The 19,266-nt window shown below is 43.9% G+C and overlaps 2 protein-coding genes and 1 long non-coding RNA gene across 4 annotated transcripts; 1 reads left to right on the top strand and 2 right to left on the bottom strand.

Annotated features, from left to right (window-relative positions):
• Positions 1 to 397: 397 nt before the first annotated feature.
• On the bottom strand, positions 398 to 7,829 carry mppe1 (metallophosphoesterase 1). Of its 2 annotated transcripts, none has more exons than XM_058061488.2 (9): positions 6,553 to 7,829; positions 6,382 to 6,490; positions 6,050 to 6,153; positions 4,076 to 4,156; positions 3,887 to 3,998; positions 3,731 to 3,814; positions 3,538 to 3,660; positions 1,597 to 1,778; positions 398 to 1,135 (listed from the first exon to the last, which is right to left on the bottom strand). In XM_058061488.2, exons 1-9 carry the CDS (start codon positions 6,783 to 6,785, stop codon positions 1,072 to 1,074), a joined length of 1,092 nt encoding a protein of 363 aa, XP_057917471.2. In that variant the 5' UTR covers positions 6,786 to 7,829; the 3' UTR covers positions 398 to 1,071. The 2 variants fall into 2 exon arrangements, with proteins under 2 accessions (XP_057917471.2, XP_057917470.2); XM_058061487.2 differs by having other exon boundaries at positions 1,638 to 1,778; positions 6,553 to 7,826.
• Positions 7,830 to 7,882: 53 nt separating this feature from the next.
• Positions 7,883 to 19,131, bottom strand: LOC131109249 (cathepsin Z). Its single transcript, XM_058060997.2, has 6 exons — positions 18,546 to 19,131; positions 17,867 to 18,018; positions 17,606 to 17,785; positions 14,468 to 14,615; positions 11,084 to 11,249; positions 7,883 to 10,620 (listed from the first exon to the last, which is right to left on the bottom strand). Exons 1-6 carry the CDS (start codon positions 18,680 to 18,682, stop codon positions 10,507 to 10,509), a joined length of 897 nt encoding a protein of 298 aa, XP_057916980.2. The 5' UTR covers positions 18,683 to 19,131; the 3' UTR covers positions 7,883 to 10,506.
• Positions 11,692 to 13,926, top strand: LOC131109251 (uncharacterized). Its single transcript, XR_013625709.1, has 2 exons — positions 11,692 to 12,021; positions 13,630 to 13,926. It is a non-coding gene; the product is annotated as an uncharacterized LOC131109251 (long non-coding RNA).
• Positions 19,132 to 19,266: the final 135 nt, after the last annotated feature.

Below are 19,266 nucleotides of genomic sequence, written 5' to 3'. Positions count from 1 at the left end.
GTAAATGCTTTTTTTGATTGGCTGGAGAGTCAGTTCACCGTTCCTTTTGTGGGCGGGACTATCTGCGTGCTTGCCTGTCTTATCCTATCGTCGCGCCTCGCTCTGTGGGTGGGGTTAGCTAGCTGACTGAAAGACCGAAACCTAAAGATTGACGGACACTGTCGGTGACCTTGTTCATTCCGTTCCCAAAAAGAAATAGTTCTTTTGACCCGTTCGTTCATGACCGACACACCACTTAGTCATCACGTGTTGTTTGCGCTGTTGAGTCGGCTAACGACAAATTGCCCGAAATGAACGGATCTTTTTACTGAATGGCCCGGAATGATGGGGTTTGAATGAACGGCTTTTCCCACCACTACCCCCCCAAACGCCCTATGTACTCCATAAAACTCCAAGCAGGTGTAAAGGTGGTGATTTATTTAGCAGTTCATTAGAAATATGTCAACCATTTGGCACCGAAACTGAGGTACCTCAGAGATGTGTCATAAAAGATAAGGCCCTAAATAAAATCAATGACATGACAATCGAGTTCACATCAGTTCACAGTGAATACATGGCTCAACAACGCATGTATGGCAAATAAGTATTAGTTATAATAATCATAAACTTTGTCTCTGGCTGCTAAAAATAAAGAAAAAAAATATGGCAAAGTGCTGGAAAGTCAGTGGTGGCTCTCAGACGGCTGCTTCTCTTACCTGGTTACATTATTACAAGTGCCGCCCTGGGGGGGCGCGAGTGGAACTTAAACATCAGTCTGTGCGACACAGGCCACAAGCACGTCATAAATATCACAACTTTGAGTCCTTTAAAAGAAGATTTTAGACGAAAATAGAAACTCGCGTCCTTCCCAGTGTCGGGAAGCATTCAAAAACCAACCAAGACCGTTTTCTTTTGTCACATTCCAAGGAATACCAAGTTGGAATCGCAATGGCCGCTGGGTAATGTAGTGTCACATCGACTTGTGCTTCCCCAGCAGGCACAGGCTGAGACACTGCAGCAGGCCTTTCATCCACAAACAGTGAGCCAGGATGAGCAGCAGCAAGCAGACGCCGGCCGAGCAGTACACGCCGATCACCGTGCTCTCCTCCGGTAGGAAACACTTGGACAGAGCATAACTGCTCGGTGACACTGACGCCTTGGAGACAGGAGGGGGGGGGGGGCACAAGCAACGGTTTAAAGTCGACAGTTCTACCTAACTGGAAATATTCTCAGCATATAAATGGCCGAAACATGTGTGTGAACACCATTAATCCATTAATCTAGACGCCCTTTTTAAAAAGGTTAAACAAATGTTTTGTGTTTAAATCGAATGTTGTGTCAGCCATTGTGGCACGCGCGGGCTTTGGTGTCAGAGGCTAGAACGCAATGCATCATGGTACATGTAGGCTGTACTCTCACATGCGGTAGCTAGTTTTATTTTAATACTGTATATATTTCAATGACATATCATTGTTGATTTACGAAAACTTGAACTTAAAAATGCACTACCTTGTACAAAGAAAGGCCTCCCCTACAGTAACAGTAGTTAGCAGGTTATTGTTATTTTTTACATTTGAATTGACCATACTAATTATAAAGCCTCTGGCGTTGAAATACCTTTCCCGGAAGTCACGTACCGCCCCTGACAAGACACCCACCAGGATGAAGCTGGGATTGTTGCGGTTCCTCCAGCTGAAGGATGGCACGCTAATTTCCGGGTACTTGTTGTCATGAAGAACCTCGCATCCGCTGTGGGTGTGGCCACTCAGGATAAGGCGGGGCTTAAACCACTGCAGCAGCTGAGGAACAAAAAAAATCTATCTCTCACTCAGAAAGAGAAATTCTAGAAAGGCAAGCAGTTAAAGGGTCCCTGACAGGTTGATCAACTCTGCTTGAATATGTTTTATATTGTTTGGAATTATCTTCTACATTGTTCATATATTGTTCGTATATATATATATATATTCCTATATAATATGAACATAGTAAATAGTACTATGATGATGCAACAGTGGACCATGCTATCACTGGTCCCATTGTACCGTGGTTCTTATCAAGTCCAGAGCGATAACTCCAGCAGAAATACCGTAGTGTGTAAAATGCAGCAATTCCACCAGTGACCTGATGTAAAACTTGTGCAAGTATGTGGCACCACAGGCTTATACGTCATATCCACTCTTGTATACTATACATCAATAAATAGAAATACAGACACAATAATGATGAAGAGGAGGACATTCAAGGAGGAAATTCAAGGAATTCTGTCTGCTGTTCAATACTGACACGGACTAGTTGTACCACTGGTTGACATGCACTGTTTGGGGGAAAAAATCCTTTATTTTATTAAAAGTTTAAAAAAATCTTTCTGTGTTACATCTTACTGTGCACCAAATATCCAATTCCCCATAACTTTTCTTCCTCTAAACTTACTGTGTTTATTCGGTGTAAGTCATGGAGCAAAAGTGCTTGTCTGTGTAGCATTATAGCATACAGGAAGCGGGGTTGCTAATAGCCTTTTCCCACCACAATTACAACAACTCACTGGTAGTCCCGCAAAACACATTAGACGTTACCGATGCTGTAGAAAAACCTAACGCTAAAATGCTAAAGCTACTTACTAATGAGAGATGTCTTGAATTCTCTTTCTTGATAAACTTTGACTGTCCAGTCTCTACTTCCGGATCGGATTCAGGATCCAACACATACGGCTGTATGTTAAAAGCCGACGTTTTAAAAAGGTAAATTGCTGTTTATCAACTCCTATAAAGTTAACAGCACAAACCGGCACAGTGGGCATGCCTGGGCGCGGGCCGTGGGTGGAATACATTAAAACAGACCGTTTTCACAGGAACCACAAATCCAAAGAAATACAGCTGGACTAGGTGCAGATTCTGGAAGAACTCGAACGCTTTCTGTGCTGGTTATCGTGTGTAGCTGCTCGATAGGAGTCCACAATTCAATACAAATGGCTGAAAAATGGGCATAATAGGTCCCCTTTAAACCTTCCTCTTTTGGAAAAGAAAACAAACTTACAGTATCACTCGGATACTGTGAACGTCCAGCAGCACACGACGTTTTGGCTTGACTACCATGTTGATGAAAAATTCATTTCAAATTCATTCATTTCCAGAAATGACGATTTGCTGCAACAATTTCAACAAGGGTGGTGACATGAACTAGAAATGTCATTTTTGCAAACTTACTGTTCCCTCTCAAAAAACGAACAATTTAGATTATAACAAATAATATATAACATATTTAAGAAAAGCTGATAAATCATGCAGGCTGCACGTTGTACGAGTGGTGAGCACGCAGGCCTCACAGCTAGGAGACCCGAGTTCAATTCCACCCTCGGCCATCTCTGTGTGGAGATGCATTCCAAAAACATGCTAGGTTAATTGGCCATAGGTATGAATGTGAGTGTGAATGGTCGCTTGTCTATATGTGCCCTGGGATGAAGTCAGCTGGGATAGGCTCCAGCATACCCCCCCAACCCTAATGAGGATAAGCGGTATAGAAAATGGATGGATGGATGGTGAACCTTTAAGATGTACTCACCCTCTGGGAGGCGTCCTTGGACAGCACGTCATACTTCTCCCTGAACAGAAGGTGTCGCTCTCCTGGCAGCGCTGCGTCTATGCCGGTGCAGCCTGCGTCGCTCACTCTGTACAGCGGGTAGTGCTAGAGAGCAGGAACAGCCTCATCGCATCTTCATTCGTTCATCTGTTTCATTTCAATTGACGTAGCTTACCTGTAACATGATGGGGGGTGTGGGGGGGTACACCTGCGCGGCCTCACAGCCGTCCACTGCTGCGCCGGTGCCAGAATGTGAGCTCTGTGGCAGAGAAAACCAACATTTGACTTTGCCTCCCGGCAGGAGCGCCACGTTGTCCCGCATGTTGCCAACCTGACTAAGAGAACAGTTGAGGTCTCTGGAGAGTTTGATGAGCTCCTTCTCCACCGCCTGGCAGATGGGGCAGCCATCACCATGCAGGGCCACGCTGTTCACCAGCAGGAAACTGAAATGAGGATTTGATATTAGTATTATTATTATTATGACAGTAGTCAGATGCGACCTCCCCGCTGAGTCACTTACTTGACTCCATTTTTGGTGACGATCCTGGTGGAGGAGGCATTGAAGACCTTCTCAAAGCGCTGCAGCTTTAACCAGTCCATCCTGCAGGGGGAGACAAAGTCGCTTGTCACCAAAACAACTCAACTTCCTCTTGGTTGTTATTTCCTGCTGTTTCACAACTAACTCATCTTGTAGACTATCTCACTGGTAGACTTGTGTACTTTGAACATCAGTGTCACACGCGACAACAAAATAACCGATTCCGATGGTAAATCTCCATGTTGCGCTATAACTGTAACAATATGTGAATATGCGAGCCTCTTTGTTGTGTCTTTCGACATTGTCTGCCAGCTGATGACTGACTTGCTCGACTTGACAATCCTGTCCGGCAAATAAATACGCAGTACTGCAGTACAGCTGACGCTCACAAGTCCAGCTACATCCCTTCTAGAAGCCTCTTCGCCTTTTGGAATTTTCCCATAAACGAACCACAGCTCCTTGTTGCCAATGAGCACTTGTGCAGCCCCAGACTGTACATGTTTGACTATCGACAAGTCACAATTATCTTGCTACTCACTTGAATAGAGCGATGTGTTCAGTGGATAGTACAGCTGTCTCTTAACAACATACTGTATGTAGTCATTGCAGATGAAATATGGCTCCCTTGCTCTATATTCAAGTATCGCGTTTCATGGTTGACTATTAGTCAAAAATATTGAAAGATAAGTGAAACGTAGTATTCTGGCCTCTCGGCAACATTGATGAGACATGGCATTGCATGACCTTCACCCGGCATGTCTGAAATGAAAAAAAAACTTCTCTCAATCAGTGTGAAAGTGGTACATTTTTGCCATTTTACTTTGTCTTTCATCCTCATTTGTTAGGTTTATTTATTAATTTTTTACCGCTTATCCACATGAGGGTCGCGGGGGTGCTGGAGCCTATCCCAGCTGTCTTCGGGCAAGAGGTGGGGGGTACACCCTGCACTGGTGGCCAGCCAATCACAGGGCACATATAGACAAACAACCATTCACACTCACATTCATACCCGTAGAAACCCCCGCATGCACGGGGAGAGCATGCAAACTCCATGCAGATGGCCAAGGGTGGAATTGAACTCGGGTCGCCTAGCTGTGAGGCCTGTGCTCTAACCACTCATCTCAGGTTTAGTAAATTGGAAGCTACTGCGATTGGCTGGCAACCAGCTGGGATAGGCTCCAGCACACCCCCGAGACCCCAGTGAGGATAAGCGGCATAGAAAAAGGATGGAGGCTAACTAGTTAGCGTAAAGAAAGAAAAATAGGGTATTATTTAATGTATATATGGCTGTAATACTGGTAAAAAATTCCCTTATCTGGGTCAAGACTGTCCTGTCATAAAATGCTTGCTGTAATGTGAGGGTGTGCAGGTAAATGTTTGAAGTCACATTTCATCATAACTGTTATTTTTGTGGCATGGGAGACTCTGCGGCGGCATAGCGGTCTAGTGGTTAGCGCGCAGACCTCACAGCTAGGAGACCAGGGTTCAATTCCACCCTCGGCCATCTCTGTGTGGAGTTTGCATGTTCTCCCCGTGCATGCGTGGGTTTTCTCCGGGTACTCCGGTTTCCTCCCACATTCCAAAAACATGCAATACTCCAAATTGTCCATAGGTATGAATGTGAGTGTGAATGGTTGTTTGTCTATATGTGCCCTGGGATTGGCTGGCCACCAGTCCAGGGTGTACCCCACCTCTCACCCGAAGACAGCTGGGATAGGCTCCAGCACCCCTGCGAACCTCGTGAGGAAAAAGCGGTAGAAAATGAATGAATGAATGGAGACTCTGCCTCTGAATGTTCTGAACTCCTGTGTCCTGTCGCCAGGAGGAGAACATAACTTTATGGTTTGGCTGGTGTGAAAGTAGGACAGTGAAACTGTGATCAAACTCCACCACATCTTATCATGAACTGACTCCATAAACGTAAAAGTGTGTGTGTGTGTGTGTGTGTGTCCTCACTCGTAATGGAAGCCGATATCGTGGTTACCAACCAGTACGACCAGCTCTGTGTTGCTGGAGTGTCTGAACATCCTGTGGAACCGACGCACGTCATCCTCCCAGTGCTGCAGAGACAAAAACAACATTTCACTGCATTTCATTCTCAATTCCTCGCGTTTTATTGCATTTCTAAATCCATTATTAGAGCCCATTAGACATAAAATAACACCCCTATAGTCTATAGTCTGAACCAACAAACTCAATTTAGCACAAAAGAAGATGAATTAGGATGCAATAAACAAAAGCATGCATGAAGCAAACCAAGCCAAGCGTCTGTGAGGATGCATCCTTACCTTCTGGGTGCTCCACTTGCCCTCGTCGAAGATGTCCCCCAGAATGAAGACCACCTCGGGCCTGAGGAGCCACAAGGCGGTCTGGAAAGCTCTCTCCATCTGCCATTCCCTGCACACATACAACCCGCCTAATCAAGCCGTCGGTGCCTTTTTCTTTAGCTTTGTTGTTACCTCCTCAGCTTGTCGAACCAGTGGCCCCCCACGGCCCCCAGGAGGTGCGTGTCCGACAGCACCATGGCGCGGACCGGCGGCGATTCCTCCCCCCCGCGCGCATGCTCGATCCTGGGCCAGGCGCACTTGAGGATGGTGGGGAAGTAAATGAGATACTCGCAGAAGAAGAAGACGCCGCCGACCAGCAGCATCAACAAGACGGCGACCCCCCATTTGACGCTGAACCTCGGCATGGCTTTGTTATGGTGCTGACGACCCCCCGACTGGCGCACTGGCGGTGATGGAGCGACCCATGAGGCATCTTCTTCTTTACATTCTCCACCCCCTCTTCCTCCTTCACGTCCCCGGCCGGGTGATGGTCATGGCGGCAAAGTTGAGAGAGAATCAAAACCACCGTCCGTCGACGGAGAGACACTCATCCAGTCGAGGCGAGCTCTGCGCGGCTCCGCTCGTTAAGCTGCATCCACATTTCCGGTACAAAAGCAAAATAAGACCGGAAGTAGACTACAATGATGCAGCTTCACTTAGCAGACCCCAATATAATAAACATTACCAAGTATTATACGTTAAACAATGTGATAATACCAGCAATACTTTACGGGTACTTTTACTTTTTATGACTGTAAAATGTTTTTAATAATAAGATGCATAAAGTACGTCTGTGAATATGTAAAAACAGCAATATAGCAAATAGCTAATATTGTACTTTATATATATACTATATATAAACATTCAATTAAATATGAACAACAATTCAAGTGAAATAAGTTGATAATAAGCCTTCAAAAGCTGAAGACCATCGCTCCGAAAATGAGAAAAAACTCTCCAAACCGGAACAAAAATATGTCCCAGTAGGACCCAGTAATGAGTAGCGCCACTGTTCCGGGCACCGCTCCCCGTTTGACAACCCCGCACCGCCTGAAGCTGAATGAAAAAGCACCCCAGATCATGATGGACCCCCCTCGGCTGCGTCGGGGAGAAAACATCTCAGGTGGGATCTCCTTGTCATGCCAGTGACGTTGGAAGCCATCTGGACCGCCAAGGTTACATTTTGTCTCCACCCTTCAATGTCCCATGTTTGATGCTCACTGGCAAAGACTAAACGGGCGGTTTTGTGGCGTTGAAGGAGACGAGGTCTTGGAATTTGTTTTCCGGCAGATGCCGTCTGATGGTTATTGCGCTGCAGTCGGCACCAGCAAGGGCCTTCATTTGGGTCCTCCAGCTTACTGTAGGTGTAATTTTGGGGTCTACCACTTGACGTTTTTGTTCCGTAATGCTGAGGATCTTTCCAAAAATATATATTGACTGAGAGGCCTTGCTTATGCATCTTGACGAGAAAGCTTCTTAGCTTTCGCCATCAGGAGGGCATGACCGTGTAAATGCCTGACATAAAATGAGTATTTTGAGCATATTTTGGCTTTTATAGCCTGTGGTCACACAAGCTTTGTCAAAGTTAGTCTGTGGACAACAAATACAAAAGGCGGACGGGGACGTCCATCAGGAGCATTTTCTCCCGTTTTGGCGTGGGGGAGGAGAGACACAATTCTATCCTGTCTGATATATTTTCAATATAGTTTGTCAAATTGTGGGAGCGACAAGTGACAGAAGAAGAGCATATGACAGATTTAGCTAACGCCATTAAATGAATGGCGATGAAGTCTCACACACATTGGAGCAGATGGGACAAATCGGATTAAAGCTATTGGGCCATTACGCACACACTAAACTGGTTCCATGAGCTCCTCAACCTGCTAAACCAGTCACTTTGTCTTCCAGCACTTCCTGCTTCTCACACCCAAATTTGCTAGAGACGATTTGAAGGAGAATACTAAGTATGAACGAAAGAGTACTAATAATGCTGTTGACTGTACATTCACAGTTTACAATATCTGTCCTTCCGCATGGTGATGCTGCGAGAGCCAAGAAAGCAAAACGTGGGTGTAGGCCGCGTTCCTCTCCAGATGTTGAGCCTGGCTGTGCTCCACGCACAACAACAAAGACACTTTTGCAGACATGGAACAGCATTTCAAGCAACTCACAAAGCCACTTTGTGATGCACACTGCATTCTTTTCATGAGGGGAGAGTTCACCACCTTTGCCCTCTGTGTGGAGTTTGCATGTTCTCCCCATGCATGCGTGGGTTTTCTCCGGGTACTCCGGTTTCCTCCCACATTCCAAAAACATGCTAGGTTAATTGGCCACAAGTATGAATGTGAGTGTGAATGGTTGTTTGTCTATATGTGCCCTGTGATTGGCCGGCCACCAGTCCAGGGTGTACCCCGCCTCTCGACCAAAGACAGCTGGGATAGGCTCCAGTATACCCGAGACCCCGGCACAAGTGTGGGAGGAATTCGGTGAGGCCATGGAGCATGACGTTCGGTCAGCCGCGAAGAGGTTCTGGCCAACCGTCCGGCGCCTCAGAAAAGGGAAGCAGTGCCCCGGTCCACACTGTTTACGGTGGGGACGGGAATACTTTGAGGCCCTTCTCAATCCCACTGACATACACTACCGCTCAAAAGTTTGGGATCACTTGGACATTTTATTGGCCAGTCTGAGATATGTTTTTTTCTTGGCAATCCTGCCATGAAGTCCAGCATCCTTAAGTCGCCGCTTCACTGTTGATACTGACGCTGGTGATTTAGTGCAGCTGCCAGGTGACGACCTGTGAGGCGTCTTTGTCTTAAACTACACACTCTCACATATTTGTCTTCTTGCACAGTTGTGCATCGGGGCCTCCCACTCCTTTTTCTGTCCTTGTTAGACCCAGTTTGTGCTGCTCTCTGAAGGGAGTAGTTAACAGCATGGTAAGAGATTTTAGTTTTAGATTAGATTTTTAGGGGGGGTTTTCTAATAATCTATTAGACTTATAAAATGATGAACTTGGATTAGCAGGCATACCAGGAGATTGATGCAGAGGACTGACAGTTATACAGATAGTAGGCCTCTATGCAAAAATGTAGATCCTTCTTTGAAAAATCATCTGATTCATTTTCATTGTTTTCGAAATGGATAAAAATTTTGTGAAATGGAAAAAATTGCTTGTGAAATGCATGAAAATGTGTTTTTCTTTGGAAAACAAAGAAATTGGCAAGTGATCCCAAACATTTGAGCGGTAGTGTACCCTCCACAGAGGAAGCAGCTAATAGGCCCCCCATCTTTTTTTCTACCTCCTATGGTATGGTATGGGGCTATTAGACAGCATTTGCAACACTAAACTTAAACACTGCGACTAGTACTAGTTTTCTCTTCTACACAAAGTAAAGCTAGGTACAGCATTAGAAAATTAGCTGGCACTGAACCCCATCTGAGCTACACAGCAATCACCAGCATGATTAAAGTGTACCCTCTTTAAAAGAAGTACATGTAGATATTAGGGATGCTCCGATTGATCAGTCACCGATTCATATCAGCCGTTTTCCAATCAAAAAAACACCAGAATATGCCGATAAATGCCTTTCAAACTGATCACAAAAGCTGATTACATACTAACATTTGATCGGTCGACTGGTGCCATTACACTAATTATGTCTTGTACGCCAAACACTATTTGTATGTTGCTGTTTAATGATCATCAGTAGGGATGGGTGAGTCCACCGCTATCTGTATCCATATCTGTGCTGGAAGTGGGCGTGGTTAACCTGAAATGGGCAGGTCCTGAATCTGTATATTATTTTAAGTCTGAAATTAACATGGATTGATGAGAAGCTGCTTTATTGATGAGGTGGCTGTAACATTACTGACACCTAGTGACGGGTGTGGAATACTACATATCATTAAAACATACACACACCCGAACCTAGTTTCAGTTTACATGCTTACTTACTTTAGAATTACACCCACACCCACGCAGTCCTTTCCATTTCAATAGCCTTGTGGAGAGAAAGTGTTGAAAGTTGAAAGGTAGTTTGGCTAAAAGTGGATTGACGAGTTCATCCAGCAGTCATTGAAATAAATCTATGGAACAATGACATATCCATATGCACAATGTTTCTCAATACCCAGGTTCAACCAGTTGCCTTTTCCTCCCCTAAAGGCGCTGGTGACGATTCTGGCCCAGCCTCGTTCTCCCTAGAAAACAAAACCAGACAAGAATTCGTACCAGGAGGGCCTGATATTGAAAAGTTGAATGAGAACTCAGATGTAGAACCAAAACTGATCTATCAATGTGTACTTTTGTACATTTTTTTTGTATGTACAGTGTACAAAAATAGGTTTTGTACTTTATAGGTTTTGTACTGTGATGGAAATGTGTGTATAATTCACTGACATAACGGTATATATGATATGGAACATAAATCACATGTTATCAGAGAAATCATAGGAATGTTTTGGGAGGGCTGTGATCGTTGGTGTGTCCACGTGTAAATCGCATGATTGACACCCTGTCCCCGAGCAGCCTGGCATTTCTATTGAATGGTCAAATAAATGCTCTTTTCATGGAGACTCACCTGTACACTATTTTATAGTTTGATGATGATGATGAAAGCCGCCTTTCTGTGTGTGTGTGTGTGTGTGTGTGTATCAAACCTACCCAAAACTCTCCCCACGAGTTCCTGACCACCCAGAACTCGGTGCCATCCTCCGCCGTGCCCCAGCCGGCTACGGACACGATGTGATTGGGCAGTGAGAGGGGGTGGAACTCGGAGAAGATGCCCCCTGAGTAGTCCTCCAGGCCCTGGGTGGCCATCAGGGCGCAACTAATGATGACACACACGTGAGGAGGTGACGTTTATGAAAACTACACACACATACTTACTTAATTACATGTTTGGAAAATCACATTTTACCTAATACACACAAAAAATAAAAAAACATGGCACAATATATATTTTTGTAAATGTGGCGCCCTCTATGGATTGTGTTCAGAATGCTCTGGAAGACATGTTTGTATACATGCGCCGCACTAACGAGGAGCGGTCACATGACTTAGTCAGCTGACGTAAAGTCCCCTCCTGGTTCGCTGTTGTAGCTGCACGGAAACACTGACGTGCCAGCAGGTGAAGGCAATCAGCGGCTTCTGCTGTGGCTGGTCACAAACTTTATTTTTTTGGAAATCGATCTAAAGAAAACAACTTTACGGTAAGCCCTTTCCCTCTCACCGGCCGCTACATTGGTAGGTTGCACGAAAATTGTTCGCGCCGTTAACGCTGAACTCCATTGCTAAGTTACTGCCGAGTGGCTGATTGAAAAGCCCTTCCATAAACGTCCCTGTTGATTATGTGTATGTATACATATCTCAAAACTGCCAAAAGTAATGGTATCCAGTAAAGTGTCATGAATGCTACATGATGATTTGAACTGTTACTGAAACTATGAAGTGTAAATTAACTTGACGGCCATCTTGAACTGAAAATGGACTTGTTTGGAATGCGTTTACCGGTAAACTTTGACTGACACGTTGATGCCTGTACAGGTCAGGTTTTGGTCCCGCACCAAGCAAGGAAGCCCTTCAGAAGCGGCAGCGAACTGGTAGGACTAGCAGCTTTCCTTTTGGCTCAGTGGATAGTGGACTAAAGGATGGAGGATCGTTCCTCAATCCACCCTTACCCCAGAGACTCGACTTTTATACCCAGCTAAGATTGCTGTGATCCTCTGTTTGTTAAAAATGGTCCTTTTTGTTTGTCATTTTGTTCCCCTTAACTTACCCCCCCTCCCATATTTACAATATATAATCTTACTGACAATGTCAAGACAGTTTTCCTTGCATAGCCCTGATATAACCCCTAAGAAAACGAATCAACCTTTACACACCACACACCTGTTTGTCAGGCCCCCGAATCTCCTGGTGATTCGACTAAAAGCCTCAAAGCTTCAGTATTTTTTTGTTTTTGGTCCAGTGTATTGAGCTGTGTGAGAAAAGTCAAGTCAATCTAACTTATGAGGGTCAAACGTCGGGGTTTAATAATACAAGACAGTTGCGGTAAACGTTGTGACACATCTTCACCATGTTGGTGTAGGCTTCAAGCAGTTGAAGAGCTCAAATTCCTAGACACTTTTGTCACCCTCCTCTGGCCGTTAACGGTAATTACAAGGCGACGTGACAACGTGAGCCCCCAGGAAAAGCATTTCCCAAAACATCAACCTCAATGAGGGACGCTGGACGCACGTGCACGGAGGTGCAAAGATGGTGGCAAAAACGTATCTAGGGGTCTTCTATCTGTGCGTGAAATGCCATGATGAAGAGGAAACGTGCGATAAAACGTATCTCTGTAGCAAAACGGGAAGTGCAGACGGGACCATTAAACATAAAGTTAATAACTTAAAGGAAAAGGACAGTGAGAGGGGAAAAAAAAAAGAGTACCAGCACTCATCAGTGAACAGATGAAACTCTTGTCAAGCTTGTCACCCGAAGGGATGGAGGAGGCTAGAATGTCCTTGGTACTTGAAGGGAACAAGGAGACCAAGAAAGCTTTTACAAATCAAGCATTGAGCATCATGATGCATCAAAGATAGGTGAAATGTCAACACTGAAGACCGACTAAATGGTTGGAGCCCAATCAGGCCAAAGTGGGAGGAAGTGGCACTCCGATGCTACGCCAGCTAAGGGAATCCTTGTTCTCCAAAGCCTTCAGGAAGGAAACTGAGGAATATGTGCAGTTTTCACAAATCAAACTGAAAGGAAACTGTCCTGCATGGTAGGATCTGTAAACTACACCACAAGACAAACCGGTCAGGAATCTACATATTTAAAGATATTTTAACATTGCTAATGTATGCACTGGAAGAAAAGCTGGATGGCAAAATGGATTGAGTTTTCCAAAACGAATAACTGACACATTGTATGGTACTATGTGGTTATTTTGCTTATTTTATTTTTTGTTGACAAACTTGTGCTCAACATTTCAGCCCAGTAGTTGACAGTAACGTGCAAATTAGGGATCGACCGATATGGGTTTTTTCAGGCTGAAGGATTTCATGTGTCATTGTCTCCTATTTTTTGTGTCTCACTCATATAACTATGCACTACATTTAATCAAGTAGAACCAAGCAGCCTTGGGCAAATCACAGGACATATAATCGCTTTCAGGCACATACAGTTCCGGAGCTCTCCTACACATCCACAATTTTGACTAACAGATAACGGGAGAACATGACGTCGGCAGCCGCGGCCTGTCGATAACGGCTGGCTCCACCGCTCCACCCTGCGTTGGTGAGAAGACGTCGGCCGAGGAGAGGAGGGGGGCCACCTGTGATACGCCAGAGATCTACCGACATTTCTTAGCATAATAAAAGCCGGGCAGGGACAGTTAGCTGTACTCATTTGTTCTGACCTGTAAAGTAAAGCCTACGTCTCTGCAGGTGTTAGGGGAAGACTTATGGGCCCGGAGCTCCGTGTAATCTGACTGGTCTGAGAGTAAACCATATAACTGACAAGTTCGTTGTCATCTCTTGCCTCCAACACGACACCCACAGGAATCACTGACCTAAGAACAGGAGGTCAAATTCCAACAGGGCCGATATCGATTTTTGCCCCCCCCCCCATCACCCTTAGTCGATAGCCGATTTTGCTTGGGCCGATATTTGCATGAAAAAATGACAAGGATGACAAATATTACGGGTCTCAAGTTTAAAGAAATATTTATTGAAATGTAAACACTGCCCCGCGGATGCCTGTCTCTAAATCCTGCGGTGGAAAAATACATCGGCGAACCTACACGCATATCGGCCGATATCGATTCAAGTAAAGAACGCAAACATCGACACAATGTATCTGTCGATCCTTCGTGCAAATGAGCTAGAAAAGACGGTTGCCATTCATTCAAGTATTTCTCAATAATACAGTGAAAATGAGAAGTGTGAAAATGTACTTTGCAACCCCATTTAGGTGTCCACCCTGAAGTTTTCTGCTTGTTCCTAAAAGTTATGGCCCACTGTGCTCCTTGTGTTGGTCTGGACGCCTGCATTAAACACCTACCTGATCGGCCCGTTGGAGTAGATTTCAGCCTTCATGTGGTCTCTCCCAGACACTCTGCCATAGTCCCCGACTTTCCACACAGTGTAGTTAGTCACTGCACTGCAGTTGAGGGTGGTGCACGTGCCGCACTGGTTAAACGGATGGCATTCTGTTGGAAACGATACCAGTAAGTCGTCAAGAACATGCTACGTTGGGGTTCCAACATCACACTCTCAATTTAATGCATTAAAAAAATAATTCATTAATAAAAATAGGGGTGTCACAAGATACTCAGACAACTTAATTTTTTAGGAAAAGTTAAATAAAAGAATATATTGCAGTCTACTTTAATTTCTACTACATTACACTCTTCCGCACTTCATGTCGTTGTTCTATGGAACAAACGTGCCAAGGTGCAGGAACCCATGCACAGAGTGAATCAGCTCAGTGTCTATTTGGAGGTGAGAAGAGGAAAACAGGCACATGGTAATATACTGAGGATGAGAAAATGATCAAGTTCATTGTCATTTATTGTGTAATGAATTCATTTATCGTCTCAGTCCTAGTGATCACATGAGTTTTTATTTATTTTTTTCCTTGAATGAGAAATCTTGTCGCGTTTTAATTTTGCAAGATCTTGTGACTCCCCTATTAAAAATGCTTCGGCTTATTTTGAGCAAAAAGTTAAAAAAAAAAATCAAGCATGACAATGGCCAAATGATGGAAAACACAAAATAAGGCATTCATGTAGTGTAATATCTGACTTGTGTGTACTAGAGTGGTCCTTATATGGGGGGTCAATTTTTTTTTTTAAATGTCTTTTTTAAACTCTCACCCTCTAAATGTGTTAGGATATCAATAAAAACTCATTGTGCAAAATATTGAATTTTTTCAACAATATTTAGAGGTTGCTCAAGGCCTCTGAATATTTCCAGAATTGCTTGTTTTTGAGGAAATTGTACCATTTTAAGAACGCAAAGCAAAATAAAACATTACCTTTATTGACTAGTCACTGTGACAGAGTGGTAACCAGCATAATACAAGTAAATTACATCATTGAAATAAAGGATGAAACAAACTTCTTATGCTTGTATCTCAAATAATGAAATCAGAACCATAGTATAATCTAAGCAATAATGCGATTGAACTGTTGTCACTCATATTTACTATTTAAAGCTTATATAAGCTTAAATCGTATCTGTTGAACTGAATATTAAACTCTAATGTAAAACTACAGTAATATTGCCAAATACAGTGTGGTAACTAATCACTCATAGTTAGGTGTTTTTTCTCGCATCAGGGAATCTGCTTCGATGGTCCTGGACAACTTGCAGTAAGTATTGTTTCTGTTCCTCATCTTTGGTCAAAAAGGAGTTCTACTCCTCAATGAGAGCAACACCCCTCTCTGCCAAATCATTGACAACCTTCAAGCTGTGTGTGATTGAACATGCCGCCTTATAGTCGTCTCGGGAGTCCCATGTGTCAGGGTCAGCCTGGAGAAAGCCTGTGGCTAGGTCCAAACATCTGAAGAAGTTTAGGGTGTTTTTGGTGACAAACCGTGTTTGATTGACTTGATAGACATTGTTAATGCATTTGGGACCTTTTGGTGAATTGCCAACTCCATCCAGTCCAACAATGGCTTGTGCCATGTCTCGTTTTGTATCAGTTGGTACTGCTGAGTCAAAAAGGGCTAACGCTATCAGCTCCTCACTCAAATACCACGGGTGCCCTGAAAACGTATTCATTGCATTCATTCATTGCAAGGTATGCAAGGTCTTCATACCTTTTCAGACTTTGCAGAAATTGATCATTATAAGGGGCAGCGATGGCATCAGCAGCTGTGAACCAAGCTCTAGCAGACAGTCCCACAATGAACACACAAATTTCGCGAATTCCTCTAGTTAGGTTAGGTATATCTTGAGAGCGTACAATGCTTTGGCCATCCAGCGAGTATGGTGAATAGCTCCTGGTGCTATAAAACATGTGCCTCGAGGAGGACCACCACCAAGGAAGATAATGACAAGTTCCAGAAGCGCCCTGTAGTCATCCCTGGGCTGGAAAGATTCAAGCTGTTCTATGGCAAATTCAATGGCATCGTCTTTGATGTTTGCCACAAGATCACCATCACTTGTTATAGCTGATTTGAAGTTGGCTCTGTCGATGTATATTCCCAATGCTTCTGAAACCTTTTGAAGCTCTGAACATCAGGACCAGAGGTGGGCCCCATGCATGTGGTTAGCAAGAAGATTAGGTCAGTAAATACGTATAATATAATTACATGGATAATTTTCAGCATGTTCACTAGGTAAAACCAGCACAACAAAACCACCTGTGGTAAAAATGAATTAAATGCAAATTGGTGTCATTGTCAGGGAAGTCCAATGCTGTCATAAGCTCACATTACTGATCATTATTAAACCAATAAAACATGATTGCACAAATTATCATAATGTGCGAAAACTCCTGAATATGCACAGCATACGTCAAACTTCAAAGTTGTTGAGCAACCTCTAAATATGAATCAATATTGATGAAATTTGGCCCAAATGTTTTTTTTTTAATTTATCCTAACATATTGGTGGGGTGGGAGCATGAAATTTAAAAAGTTGAAAAATATGGACCACCCTAGTGTGTACCTTTTTTTTTAAAGAGGCGGGGCCTGGGAAGTGGTGTGTGTGTGTGTGACATCAGCTATTTGACTGTTTAGATGTTGTTAACATTGTTAGCCGTGGCAAGAAACTCCTGTTGTGTTCTCTGCTCGTTAATAAAGCCCTTGAAGTGCATCGTGAGTCTTAAGGTGCATTTGATATTGTGTGAATGCTAAATAACCTGTCATGGGACCAAAGAAAGTTGCGAGTGGCAGCAATTTGTTAAAGGGAAGAAAAACGATTGAAACATCTGTACAGTAAGTGCGCATCAACAATAAATCCCCTCCATTCCGCATTTAGAGTTATTTTACAGTTTTCTGCGTGTAAAGCTTCATACAGTTATTCTCAAGTGTATTTTGGAATGACTGGAATGGATGAGTTGGATTTGTATGATTTTCTATGGAAAAATTGCCACTTTTCATCTGACCTAAACTGTGGTTCCGCTGTATTATGAATTGTCATACAAGTGTAAGAAGAAGTTAAGCACAATTAAAAGTTCCAAATGTCTTACTTTGGTTTATGGCTTGGTAGTTGTTGCAGGTCTCATCCGGGATGCCCCTGTGGTGTGCGTAGGCGTACACGCTCAGGTGATCTCCTCCATAGCACGACCCTGCCCCTCCGCAGTCGATGACGTTCTGAACCGACAGGTATGCTAATGGCCATGCCCCCTTGCGTTTGATGTTGATGCGGTCTAAGACAGGACAGCAAGTTGGCATGTTATCTTTCAATCAGTTTTTGACACAGGCATGGTCCCCTCTGTCGCTATGGTTACCGGCGAGCGCGCTGGTTGCTCCCATGGCCCAGCAGGAACCGCAGTACTGGGGGATGTGCTGGTTCCTGGTGGCGCTCACATAATTCCTCCCGTCAATGTTCCTCCAGTCCCACGACAAAGGAAGATCAGATTTGTATGGCCGAGGATGTGTCCTACAGTAAAATACATTTTTATATAAATCTCCTTTTGTATATCTGTTCTGACAGTATACAAGCGTTTTAAATCTCACAAGTAATTGAACCGCTTCAAGATAGCAAACAATAATAAACTAATAACGGATATTTACAATCTATAGTATGCAATATAAAATTAGAAAATGGGCTATACAATACTATAGCTCAGAGAGCCGTGAAAGGATTGTAGTCTGTAGAGCCCTCTGGCGGTAAAAACTAAACTAAACTAAACTGTCAAAGGGCCGACACAGCACAGGTTTTCTTTCCAGTCGGTCACTAAAGCAGGTGATTTTAATGATTAACCTACTTTGGTTTGAGGGAAGGAGCCCGTCAATTAAATCACCTGCTGGATAACTGGTGGAAAGAAAACCACCAGCTAAACGTTGAAGCTCGTTTTAATCATTTAACTTGAGCAAGACATATGTTAGCAACAAGGTTCTCACTGAAGATTACCAACAGTATAAGCTTATCACTAAAAGAAACAAAGGGTCCAATTATCAACTTACCCGATAGAGTCCGGCCTTCTGTCTTGTATGGGTTTATAACAAGGTTCATTTATGAGCCGAGAAGAGCTGCTTTGCGGGAGGTAAAACAACAAAAACCAGCAAAGACGTAGCGGCGGGACAGCAATGGAGGGCGCCATGTTGAAACTTGGAGCTCCTCGATCACGTGACCACTCTACACCATACACCCGGCACGCTCTCTCGTGGCCAGAGGGGACACGACAGCAACAACGTGAGTGTCTACTGTTTACCGTACTTATGACAATAAAAGTGTGGTTAAAAAAACATTTATCTTAATTTTTATACAAAGTTGTATAGGTGTAGTGTATATTGTCTCTGACTATAGCTGTAATTAACCCTCTTGTATAGTCAGAGTCCATTAGCAACTCCTGAATCTGCAGACTCAGCAGGAAACTTGTATTCAACAAACTTGGTTCCCAGTTAAAATCACATTACTACCTAATGGAGAGGCCTGATAGCTGCTTGACTACAGGATGAGGCTCAGATGGTGTGTGTGTGTGTGTCGGCGGGTGGGTTGGGGGTTAGTGTGTGTGCATGTGTTCATGACGAAAGACGCAATTAAATTAGATGTGCATTTGGCTGCCAATGAGGCATGATTGAAAACGCTGGATGAACCCACCACTCACCACCAAGTACATCACCTCCACTTTGCTCCGTGTGATGATGTTGAGGCTTTGGGCTGCGTGTTCTCTGCAAAGAAGTT

Source organism: Doryrhamphus excisus, linkage group LG2 (genome assembly GCF_037039965.1).
Source record: "Doryrhamphus excisus strain RoL-2023G ecotype Guam linkage group LG2, RoL_Dexc_Guam_v1.1, whole genome shotgun sequence".
NCBI classification, from domain to species: domain Eukaryota; kingdom Metazoa; phylum Chordata; class Actinopteri; order Syngnathiformes; family Syngnathidae; genus Doryrhamphus; species Doryrhamphus excisus.
The sequence above is the reverse complement of the archived record's forward strand: the minus strand, read 5'-3'. Positions and strand labels throughout refer to the sequence as shown.